Genomic DNA, 13,201 nt, shown 5'->3' with positions numbered 1-13,201 from the left:
CTTGCTGCTCTGATACAGAGGCAGCAATAGGAGTGTATGTGTGCATGTAGTCGTTAGGATTAACCAATAAGTCATCTGTCTATAAAAGCATAGATCTGGCACTGCTCACCAGTCTTATCATGAGCTTTAATGCAGCAGAATCTGTGGTATTTAGTGAGCTGTGATTCTGAACAGAAATCTGTGCTGCCTGCCCTGTGTGTGCCATGACATGGATGTTAGCATTCCTGGGGGAGTTGCACACCATGGTCTATTCTTATTGGGCCCAGTAAACAAGCATGGAGTCCTGGGATCAAAGTGTGATGCAAGTATGGAGTGAGCAGTAGCTGCAGAACTTTCATATGCACAAGGCCACTTTCCTTGACGTGTGTGCAGAGCTCACCTCCACCGTGTGGCACAAGGACTCCAAAATGAGAGCTGCTTTAATGGTGGAAAAGCAAATGACAGTTACTTGCAGTCATGCTACTGATGACAGCTACTGATCAGTTGGAAAATCCACTCGGGGGGGTTATAGTGATGCAAGTGTGCAGGGCCATTAATTGTCTCCTGTTACAAAGGATTGTGACTCTGGACAGTTTGTGGAAAATAGTGGATGTCTTTGTGGCAACAGGATTCCCTAACTGCTGTGGTTGAGAGATGGCACACAGATCCCACTTTTGGCACTAGGACTAGACCATCTTGCATTGGCATACATCAACAGAAAGGGCTACTTCTCTGTGATATTGCGGGTGCATGACTGTCTCCATTCTTCACCGTTTCAAAAGTAAGGGTATGTCTATACTTGCTCCCTATCTCGAGATAGGGATGCAAATATAGAGTACGGAATTACTAATGAAGCTTGGGATTTACATATCCCGCGCCTAATTGACATAATCATGTCCAGCCACCATTTTGACATTGCATTATTGCAAAATAAAAAACCCTGTATAGTAGTGTTATTTCAAGAGAAAACTCTTCTCTCGAAATAAGTATTATTTCTCATACAATGAAGTTTAACAGTAATTTCGAGAGAAGAATTGTCTCTCGAAATAATGCTGCTACACGGTGCTTTTTAATTCACAATAATGCAATTTCAAAATGGCGGCCAGACACGATTCTGCTAATTAGGCATGGGATATTTAAATCCTGAGCTTCATTAGCAATTTTGGTACACTACATTTGCATCTCTATCTCGAGATAGGGAGCAAGTGTAGACATACCCTTTGTGAATACAGAAGGAAGGCATGGAGGTTGTTTTGAGCACGTTAGCTGATCTCTTGTTCATAAAATTAAACATAGCCAACATAATTACTATCTTTTATTAAGCTATCAGTTTTTTCCTTTATGCTTTCAGTATAGCTTTTTAAGTTGCAGCAGTTTGCCAAACTTCAATAACGTTAAGTTCACCGGGCTAGAAAGGCATACACAGTAAAAGTATTGCTGCTACCAACAGCATTTTCTTCAGGTCTTAATATTATCCAACACCTTTCACCTCAGTAATACAAATTATTACTTTTTTATAGGCTTGTTGTAATTGTTTAAGTGACAGTAACTGCACAACAGAGACACACATCAATAAGCCTTTCCAGTAGGAAACTCCCTAAAACACAGAACTCTGCACTGCGGGAGTTGTTTGCAGAATCTAAGTTTTCATACTTCCCTGCAGTTATTACACTGGAAGGCTTCAATTTTAAAAACTTTTAAAACCAGCATAATCTATTTACAGTGGCTCCATGCTGAATTATTGAGAAAGCGGGTACTGAGTTAATCACAATTCTGTGTTGTCTGCTTACATACTTCTTGTGTGTGTGTGTGTGTATATGGGTGTGCTCTCACATGCGTAAAATATCTACATACATACAGTGTGGGCAACCGGCTACAAAGGGGTACAGAACCTAATTCTGATTCATTTCCCTTTTATACTGGTAGGCTACGTCTACACTGGCCCCTTTTCCGGAAGGGGCATGTAAATTTCACCAGTCGTCGTAGGGAAATCCGCGGGGGATTTAAATGTCCCCCGCGGCATTTAAATAAAAATGTCCGCCGCTTTTTTCCGGCTTTTAAAAAAGCCGGAAAAGAGCATCTAGACTGGCCCCGATCCTCCGGAAAAAGCGCCCTTTTCCGGAGGCTCTTATTCCTACTTTGAAGTTCCCCTTAGGTGCTCATGCCTCTGGCAGTGGGAGGAGACTTTGCACACTCTCCCTTCTGCCCCCACGCCAATCTGCCCTGCCAGGAGCACCTGACTCTTCTAAGCAGCATGCACTCCTGTCAGGGTGGAGGAAACTTTGTGCACTTCCTCCCTCCTCCCCCAGGCCCTAACTAGCCTGGGGGCGGGGGAACAGCAGGGCCTCCACAAGGCAAATCAATCCGCTTGGCAGGCTGATTCAGCTCGCGGAAGCCCTTTTGCCCATCCTTGCCACAAAAGGAAATATGATTGATTTCCCTACACTGGTTATCAACAGATCTCTAGCAAAGTTCACACTTTAACTAATGTAGGTCTCAACATTAGAAAGTGTATATTGCTGAAGCAAACCTGGGTGATGTGAAGAGAGAGCAAAACACTCATAAATAGATTGATGGCAAAGGTCGCAACTGTTATTGAATTACATTCATGCAGACTGAGATGTAATCATGGAGCCAATAGCTAATGCTGAAGCAAGTACTCATAAACCCAAGAGGATACCCAAGAGAGAATTCTCAAGCCATATCAGTGCTCTGGAAGAATGGTTGTTTTTTCCCACGGTGATCTCTGTTCATCAGTATAATAGTAAGACCCTTCTCCATGCTCTATTTCCACTACCATTCCCTCCACACAGCATCCATGGGATACCTGTTCTCATGCCCATATTATGGGAAAGGAAGTCATTGCAACCAACTTCTATGGCAAGAAACTTCCACCTATCTAACAATGCACAAGCTTTGGAACGCAAATGCAGCATGAAAAAGAAATTATTCTAAATAGGAAAAATGCCCAAATATCATTTTTTTGCTGTGGCCACCTTCATCCTCTTTAAAGACTGCAGAAACCAGCACTTCGACCTGGTCCCTTCAGATCATATTGCAGGATGTTCTAAGGAATGGTAACAAGTCCCTATCCAAACTAAAGTTCATTGCCTTGGCTAATATTTCTTAGAGGGGCAGAGTGGGGGAATCATATCCTTAGCCCCTTTTCTTGGGTATGTCTAGACTCTAGACTACATGGCTCTATCGCCAGAGCAATGTAGATTAGTTTACTAGACTTACCCAAATGAAGCGGAGATTTAAATAATCGCCACTTGATTTAAATTAAAATGGCTGCCACGCTGAGCCGATCAGCTGTTTGTCAGCTCACTGCGCTAGTCTGGGCGCTCTGTGGTCGACATCAAACGCATTTGTTGACCACCCCGGTAAACCTCATCCTATGAGGTTTATGGCTCTGGTGACAGAGCCATGTAGTCTAGACATACCCCTTGTGATCAGTTTCATCTTAAACCTATGGGTGAGGATAAGCCTAAATGGTGCCAGAGTTGTGAAACCAGTTGTCTGACAGAATTTAAAGCATATCTTTACTTACTAAAGTCCATTTCAGGAAAGGATGGGGAGGGAGAACTTCAAATTGCTAGCATGGGAGAAAAAGTAATGTCTGTTCCCATTAGCAGCTCTTCTTAAACCTACACTAGCATGTGCCAGTTGGATGCCCTATGTGAATTTGTGCACAAAGATTTATTCCTTGCTTTCCAACCTTTCCATGGATCACGGAAAGGCAAACCCAAGTGCCAAATTCAACCTCTCCCTTGTAGAGAATTGCTTGTAGAATGCAATGAGGAAATGAAAGGGAAACAGGATAATCAACAAATGGGGCAAATTAACCCATCTCTGGACACTCGGTAAACCTCTCAGGGAAGAAATCAGAAGGGAACACCATCTACCGGAAGGCATGGGATGTGTAGTCTTAGGGATAGGGGTTCCACGACCACCACCCCCAAAAGAAGTCAGGTGGTGATGGCTAGGGACTCCCTCCTAAGAGGGACTGAGTCATCCATCTGTTGTCCAGACCTGCAATCTCAAGAAGTGTGCTGCTTACCGGGAGCTCACATTCAGGATGTGACCGAGAGTCTCCCGAAAGTGATAAAAGCTTTGGATCGCTACCCCTTCCTGCTTCTCCATGTAGGAACTCATGATACAGCCAAGAATGACCTTGACCGGGTCACAGCAGATTATGTAGCACTGGGAAGAAGGATCAAAGAATTTGAAGTGCAAGTGGTGTTCTCGTCCATCTTTCCGGGTGAAGGAAAAGGTCCAGGTAGGAATAGTCGAATTGTGGATGTAAATGCGTGGTTGTGCAGGTGGTGTTAGAGAGAGGGCTTTGGTTTCTTAGACCATGGGACTCTGTTCTGGGGACAAGCATTGTTAGGAAGAGATGGGATCCACCTAAACGAGAGGAAAGAGCATGTTCACAGACAGGCTTGTAAACCTAGTGAGGAGGGCTTTAAACTAGGTTCACTGGGGGATGGTGACCAAAGCCCTGAGGTAAGTGAGGAAGTCGGACACCAGGAAGAATCACAAGGAGGAACGAGAAACAAAGGAGGACCCCCGATTCACATGGAGAAGGCGGGGCGATCAACTGGTTATCTAAGGTGTTTATACATCAATGCGAGAAGCCTGGGAAACACACAGGAAGAATTAGAAGCCCTTGCCCAAGCAAAGAACTATGATTTGATTGGAATAAGAGAGACTTGGTGGGATAACTCGCATGACTGGAGCACTGTCATGGAAGGGTATAAACTGTTCAGGAAGAACAGGCAGGGGAGAAAAGTAAGAGGATTTGCATTGTATGTAAGAGAGCTGTATGATCGCTCGGAGCTCCAGTACTTAGAGGAAGAAAAGACTGTTGAGTCTATGGGTTAAATTTAGAGGTGGAAGCAACAGGGGTGATGTTGTGGTTGGTGTCTGCTATAGATCGCTGGATCAGGTGGATGAGGTAGACAAAGCTTTCTTTGGACAACTGAGTAAAGCTTCCAGATCGCAGGCCCTGGTTCTCATGGGAAACTTTACTCACCCTGACATCTGTTGGGAGACCAATACAGCACTACTCAGACAATTCAGGAAGTTTTTGGAGAATGTTGGGGATAATTTCTTTGTACAAGTGCTGAAGGAACTGACCAGGGGCCATGCACAGCTTGACCTGATGCTCACAAACAGGGAGGAACTAGTAGGGGAAGTAGAGGTGGGTAACAACCTCGGAAGCAATGATCATGAGATGGTATATTTCAGGATCCTGACCAAAAGGAGAAAGGAGAGTAGCAAAATATACACCCTAGACTGCAGAAGAGCAGATTTTGACTCCCTCAGGGTATGTCTACACTACAAAGTTAGTTCGAACTAACATCCGTTAGTTCGAACTAACTTTCATAGGCGCTACACTAGCGCTCCGTTAGTTCAAACTTAATTCGAACTAACGGAGCGCTTAGTTCGAACTAGGTAATCCTCATTCCACGAGGATTAAGCCTAGTTCGAACTTATTAGCTCGAATTAAGGGCTGTGTAGACCCTTAATTCGAACTAGTGGGAGGCTAGCCCTCCCCAGCTTTCCCTGGTGGCCACTCTGGCCAACACCAGGGAAACTCGCCTGCCCCCCTTCCGGCCCCGGACCCTTTAAAGGGGCAAGGCTGGCTACGGTGCCCGTGCCAGGTGCAAGCCTGCCAGCACCCAGCCAGCAGACCCTGCACCTGGCACGGATCGAGCCACCCACCTGATGCCCCCCAGCCCTCCCCCTCTTCCCGGGACCAGGCTGGCGGCTCCCGGGAGCTTGCCCGGGACTGCAAGAGGCGGGCACCCGCCTATGCTAGTGCGGACATCATGGACCTCGTCCACGATCTCCGCACTAGGCACGGGAAAGTGGCCAGCTAGGGCAGGAGAGCTGCCAGCCTGGCCACCCAGGAGCAGGTGTGCATGAAAATCAAGGGGGTCCACTGAGACCCCCAACCCTGAGCCCTGAGCTTACAATGGCCGTCCTGGGACAGACCAAAGGTCCATCTAGCCCAATAGCCTGTCTGCTGACAGCGGCCAACCCTAGGGACCCTGGAGGGGATGGACCGAAGACAGTGACCAAGCCATTTGTCTCATGCCATCCCTCTCCAGCCTTCCACAAACGTTGGGCAGGGACACCACTCCTACCCCCTGGCTAATAGCACTCCATGGACCCAACCTCCATGACTTGATCTCACGTCCCTTTAAACTCTGTTCTAGTTCTAGCCTTCACAGCCTCCTGCAGCAAGGAGTTCCACATGTTGACTCTTTGCTTTGTGAAGAACAACTTTCTGTTACTAGTTTGAAGCCTGCTACCCATTCCTTTCCTTTGGTGTCCTCTAGTCCTTCTTTATGGGAACGAATGAAGAACTTTTCTGTATGCACCCTCTCCACCCAACTCCTGCTTTTAGAGACCTCTATCCTGTCCCCCCTCCGTCTCCTCTTTTCTAAGCTGAAAAGTCCCAGTCTCTTTAGCCTCTCTTCATATGGGACCTGTTCCCAACCCCTGATCATTGTAGTTGCCCTCCCCTCTCCCACCCTCTCTCTTCCCCTCTCCCACCTCCTTTTCCCAGTCTCCCCCAGTTTTGTTCAATAAAGACAGATTCCATTTTTGAACACAATTGTCCTTTATTTTGTACATCAAGAAAAGGGGCTAGGGAAGGGTAAGTGGAAGGAGGTGAGGGAGGAATGGGGTATGAGCCCCCGATGGGGAGGACTGGGCTGGCTCTGCGGGCTTCTGGGGGTGGAAGCTCTCCTGCAGCCCCCCAATTGTCCCTTCTCCCCAGATGGCAGCCTGCGGCAAGTGCAGCCAGGCTGATGGCCGAGTGGTGTGATGTGCCCAGTGTGGGTAGTCCGGGCACTCCAAGCCAGGACTACTTTGCAAGCGGGGCACCCCTGAGAACTGTCTGTCCGGGGTGGGGGTTGGGACCCTTTAAGCGCAGCCCTTGGCTAGCCTGAGACAGCATCTCCATGCTCTAAGTCCTCCTCTGATGCCCTGCCAGCACTGCTTCCGTCCATCCTTAAGCCTGGTTCAGGGTCCACTTAATGTGGACATGCTAGTTCGAATTAGCAAAACGCTAATTCGAACTAGTTTTTAGTTCTAGACGCGTTAATTCGAATTAGCTAAGTTAGTTCGAATTAGCGCTGTAGTGTAGACGTACCCTCTGAGAACTGATGGCCGGATTCCCTGAGATTCCTAAATGAATGGGAAAGGAGTACAAGAGAGCTGACAGTATTTTAAAGAACGCTTATTAAAGGCACAGGAAGAAACCATCCCAATGCTCAGCAAGAGAAGCAAATATGTTAGGCGACCAGATTGGTTTACTGGGGACATCCTTGGTGAGCTTAAACACAAAAAGGAAGCTTACAAGAAGTGGAAACTTGGACAGATGACTAGGGAGGAGTATAAATATATTGCTCGAGAATGCCGGGGAGTTATCAGGAAGGCGAAAGCGCAATTGGAATTGCAGCTGGCAAGAGATGTGAAGGGTAACAAGAAAAGTTTCTACAGGCATGTTAGCAATAAGAGGGTGATCAGAGAGGGTGTGGGACCCTTACTCGATGAGGGAAATAACCTAGTGACAGATGATGTGGGAAAAGCTAAAGTACTCAATGATTTCTTTGCCTCTGTCTTCATGGACAAGGTCAGCTCCCAGACAAATGCACTAGGCAACATAGTATGGGAAAGAGGTAGACAGCCCTTGGTGGGGAAAGAACAAGTTAGGAACTATTTAGAAAAGCTAAACATACACATATCCATGGGCCTGGATTTAATGCATTTGAGCGTACTAAGGGAGTTGGCAAATGTAATTGCGGAGCCTTTGGCCATTATCTTTGAAAATTTGTGGCAATCGGGAGAGATCCCGGATGATTGGGAAAAGGCAAATGTTAAAAAAGGGAAGAAGGACAATCCAGGGAATGACAGACCAGTCAGCCTTACCTCAGTCCCTGGAAAAATCATGGAGGGGATCCTTAAGGAATCCATTTTGAAGCATTTGGAAGAGGGGGAAGTGATCAGGAATAGTCAACATGGATTCACCAAGGGCAAGGTATGCCTCACCAATCTGATTTGCTTCTATGAAGAGGTAACTGGCTCTGTGGATATGGGAAAGTCAGTGGATGTGATATACCTTGACTTTACCAAAGCTTTTGATATGGTTTCCCACAATATTCTTGTCAGCAAATTAAGGGAGTATGGATTGGATAAATGGACTTTAAGATGGATAGAAAGCTGACTAGACTGTCAGGCCCAACGGGTAGTGATCAATGGCTTGATGTCAGGATGGCGGTCGGTTTCTAGTGGAGTGCCCCGAAGATCGGTTCTTGGACCACTTTTGTTCAACATCTTTATTAAAGACCTAGATGAGGGGATGGATTGCACCCTCAGCAAGTTTGCAGATGACACTAAGGCCATGTCCAGACTCAGGGGTTTTTTCGGGAAAAGTAGCCTTTTCCCGAAAAAACTTCCCCTGCGTCCAGACTCAAGCCGCGTTCTTTCGAAATTATTTCGAAAGAACGCGGCTTTTCTTTCGATGGCGGTAAACCTCATTTCACGAGGAAGAACGCCTTCTTTCGAAAGCTCCTCTTTCGAAAGAAGGCGTTCTTCAATGTAAAGAGGCCATCTTCGAAAGAGAGCATCCAGACTCGCTGGGTGCTCTCTTTCGAAAAAGCGGATTTCTCTTTCGAAAGACCCGCCTGCAGTCTAGACGCGATCTTTCAAAAGAGCCTCTTTCGAAAGAAGCCTGCAGTCTAGACATAGCCTAAGCTAGGGGGAGAGGTAGATGCGCTGGAGGGCAGGGATAGGGTCCAGAATGACCGGGACAGATTAGAGGATTGAGCCAAAAGAAATCTGATGAGGTTCAGCAAGGATAAGTGCAGAGTCCTGCACTTGGGATGGAAGAATCCCAAGCATTGTTACAGGATGGTGACTGAATGGCTAAGTAGCAGTTCTGCAGCAAAGATCCTGGGGACTGCAGTGGATGAGATGCCAACAGTATGCCCTTGTAGCCAAGAAGGCTAATGGCATATTGAAGTCCATTAGGAGGAGCATTGCCAACATATCCAGAGAAGTGATTATTCCCCTTTATTCGGCTCTGGTGAGGCCACATCTGGAGTATTGTGTCCAGTTCTGGGCCCCCCGCTATAGAAAGGATGTGGATGCATTGGAGAGGGTCCAGCGGAGGGCAACCAAAATGATTAGGGGGCTGGAGCACATGACCTATGAGGAGAGGCTGAGGGATTTGGGTTTCTTTAGTCTGCAGAAAAGAAGAGTGAGGGGGGATTTGATAGCAGCCTTCAACTTCCTGAAGGGAGATTCCAAAGAGGATGGAGAAAGGCTGTTCACAGTAGTGATGGGTGGCAGAACAGGGAGCAATGGTCTCAAGTTACAGTGGAGGAGGTCTAGGTTGGATATTAGGAAAAACTATTTCACTAGGAGGGTGGTGAAGCACTGGAATGGGTTATCTAGGAAGGTGGTGGAATCCCTATCCCTAGAGGTTTTTAAGTCTCAGCTTGAGAAAGCTCTGGCTGGGTTGATTTAATTGGGATTGGTCCTGCCTTGGGCAGGGGGCTGGACTTGATGACCACCTGAGGTCTCTTCCAGCTCTATGATTCTATGATATGTTCTGGTACATGTGGTTGAAGTGCTGCTCAGGTTTGGTCTACCCACCCTTTCCATCATGGTGAAGGGGCAGCTAAGCCAAATTAGGGCAAGTTGTATTGCACCCTGATGCACGTGATCACAGCCACAGCACCACTCAGGTTAGCCCTGGTGTATGTGTATGTTTTTGTGTCCTGGCAGTGCATGCGCTCTCTTATTTTATTTTCATCTATATACTATTTTTTTGTAAAGAGTCCTGTACAATTAGTTCCTTGTGAAAAGGATCCTTATCCAAGAGCCAAAGCTATGTTTTGTGTGTAATTGAGTTGCCTTAGCCAAATCCAGAAATGTATACATTTTCTCTGTTTTATGCTTGCACATCCTTCTACTTTCATACTGTCTGTATAACTCTCTTATCTTTGACGTATGGGATAGAAAACTCACAATAAATAGTCTTCATAGGACAGGAGGCTATGTGTTCTTTGGTAGAATTCTAAAATATATGCTCAGGAATGAGAATGTGCATTATTTCTACACGAGTTTTGCTTCACATCCTTCAATATAGAGGGGGAAGTTTATGCAAGAGGTATGCTTGAAACTAACTTTTAGACTAAGATTCAGCTACACTTCTTCTTTACTGCAATAAACTATTTTATTTTATTTAAAATGCCAGAATTGGATGATTAAAAATATTGTATTGTTCATAATCAAACTAGATCAATAAAGTAATAACAGCAAACACCAAAAGTTATGATTTGTATTGATGGACTGTACATTTATGGTGAAACTTTATTACTAGGAACTGTAGGAAAGCCATTGTTACAGAATGCAGTGAATAATATTTCTTTATTGAAGTTTCAGTTGTTATGTAATGATATTACTGAAATGTATAAGAAAAGGAATTACATTCAAATCAAACTCCATTGTATAATTACAGATTTTGTTGTTGTTTCAAGGAAATAAGGAGAATACTGTGCTTAGAGCAGAACATGGCATCCAGTTGATGTCTAGCATATATGTTGACAGTGAATAACAGGCATGATCAGCACTCAGCAAACATGCACCATCCTAGGCATCTTATTCTTTTCATCTCTTTGTTTATACCATTGCAATTCCTACCCAGCAGTGGGCCTGATTCTGGGCATTGAACCCACAATTCCCCCAGTAAGAGAGTGAAATGCAGATAACATAGCCCCTTTTGGGACTGGACTCTGATTAAATCCACTTGCATAAAGCCTCTAGTGTCTAGGTTTTTAACAGGCAGAGTGTGAGATGGTGAAATCCTCTGTTCAGCCCAGGACCAGAGAGCTATGCAGCCTAATGTCATAGGAGTGGTATCCCTTTCATGCTAAATGTAGGCCAAATGACTCCAACTAAACATTTATTTGTATCTATTTTCTGCTATGGCATAGTTACAGATACACCTATGCTAAATTACTGGTACTGGTCTTGCAGAGAAGTTCACATAAAATAGTGTGTGCTCCTCACTAGCCTCCACATTTTATTTCCTGCCTGTAGAAGTGATTTTTAAAGCTGTGTGTGTTTATCAAGACAGAGGTTGAAGCTATAGACCACCCATGAAATGGCTGAAGAATGGTTACATAGCATTCATGCCATTAATTTAAAATGTGTTTTAAAATGTATAGGAAAAATCACCAGATAGTGCTCTTACATATATTCTTGCTGGCTTTTGTTAGCAACAAAGCACATTTGTAGTCTTTTCTGTTTTTTTTAGTTTTGTTATATGGTATTCCTTTGCGAGGAGGTGTAGCGAATAGCAGAGAGTTGGTTCCCTTCTTATTCACTATATTGGGATATAATACTCGGGACAGAGTAGCTTCCTGGGAATAAGGTGTGGGGGTGAGTGCTAAGATTTCTGAAAGAGATGACTGCTTCTGTTCTGGACCTGGCATAGATGTGTCAACAGAATACATTCCACTGAAAATTTGCCAGGACTAGAGCAGTGCAAATTTTCTAGTTTACTGCCCATTTTAAAAAATCACTTTGGCTCAAGCAACACATTTTGTTTTACCTGAAATAAAAAATTTCAGGTCAATTTTAAATTTTTTTAAACATTTTGGCTGCGTCAAGACTGGCATGATTTTCTGCAAATGCTTTTAATGGAAAAGTTTTTCTGTTAAAAGCATTTGCGGAAAAGAGTGTCTAGATTGGCACGGCCGTTTTTCCGCAAAAGCACTTTTTGCGGAAAAGCGTCCATGCCAATCTAAACGTGGTTTTGCGCAAGAAAGCCCTGATCGCCATTTTCGCCATCGGGGCTTTTTTGTGTGAAACAGTGTTTACCTGTCTACACTGGCCCTCTTGCGCAAAAGCATTTGCGCAAACGGGCTTATCCCTGAGCGGGAGCATCATAGTATTTGTGGAAGAACACTGACAATCTTACATTAGATTGTCAGTGTTCTTGCACAAATTCAAGCAGCCAGAGTAGACAGCTGACAAGGTTTTCTGCTTTTGCGCAAAAACTTGCCAATCTAGACGCAGCTTTCACGTTTTAAAATAAAATTAGAGAAAACTTAAAAACAAAATCTTTGGTTTTTATTTTCCCTGTTTGTTTCCCCAATCAAAGCAATTTGGTGAAATTGACATGCTACCACCTGACGCAGAGCCAATGCTGGTGTCAGAAGAAAGAATAACAATATAAAGAAAATGAGACCTAGTATAAGGACTTTCTCCATTTTTCCTTCTATTTGTCCATCTACCTCTCACTCCTTTACATAATTTCTACTACTTATTTCAGGCAGTAGTTTGTGTTGGTCTTCAGAGAATAGCCCACGTCACTCATCTGTCACAAGTTGTGAAATATAAGCAGTTGCCAGTATATCAGGTGTCATTCAAATCTGTATGAATCACTTCTACCCAACTATAATTTTTCTTGTGTTTTATTCTTTACAGGTGAAATCTGTGCTTTTAAAATCCATGGACAGGAAATGCCTTTTGAAGCTGTTGTGCTAAACAAGACATCTGGAGAAGGTCGTCTCCGAGCAAAAAGTCCAATTGACTGTGAACTACAAAAGGAGTACACATTCATCATCCAGGCATACGACTGCGGAGCGGGACCTAGTGGAACAAACTGGAAGAAATCTCACAAGTGAGTGACAATAAGGGGGAAAATGCATTGGCTGTGGCATGTATTTACTCTAAAATGCAGTTCAGGTGGAAGAGCTTCTTTTAATGTTGTAGTCTGCAGGAAACAAATGGAAACCATATGCTTTATCTCTGGAATTGATTGTACACTGTTGGTGTCTTTGTTTGTTTGTTTGTTTGTTTGTTTTGTAAAAACATTTCACTCAATTTGCCCTGATTTTCAGTAGTTTCAGTAGAACTGTTTTAATAAAACTACTAATCAGGTGGACGATAGTAAAATGATAGCTTTTAATTACTTTTCAATACTGAATATTTTCCCACAATAAATAGATCAGCTAAATCAGATAGTCAGAGAACTGGAAATTAAAATTTATTGGTATTTATATAACCAAACTGTGCTTAATTTATTTTTCTCTGATTTTATTCAGCTCATTTCAAATAGTTGAGAAGAGCTATGGGTAGATATAGCCCATTTTTATTTTCATTTATATGCTGCAGCTTTCTTGCCTTTGCACTA

The 13,201-nt window shown here is 44.2% G+C and overlaps 1 protein-coding gene across 1 annotated transcript in view; it reads left to right on the top strand.

The window, feature by feature from the left end:
- CLSTN2 (calsyntenin 2) overlaps positions 1-13,201 on the top strand; it is an 824,440-nt gene that overhangs the window by 618,849 nt on the left and 192,390 nt on the right. Inside the window, exon 3 of the mRNA XM_075937529.2 lies at positions 12,493-12,688. Coding sequence (XP_075793644.2) covers positions 12,493-12,688 — 196 coding nt within the window. The remainder of the gene's footprint in view (positions 1-12,492; positions 12,689-13,201) is intronic.

This window comes from Pelodiscus sinensis, chromosome 10 (assembly GCF_052426305.1).
Source record: "Pelodiscus sinensis isolate ZL-2025 chromosome 10, ASM5242630v1, whole genome shotgun sequence".
In the NCBI taxonomy this organism is placed as follows: Eukaryota; Metazoa; Chordata; order Testudines; family Trionychidae; genus Pelodiscus; species Pelodiscus sinensis.
This window is presented reverse-complemented; position numbering and strand designations above follow the sequence as displayed.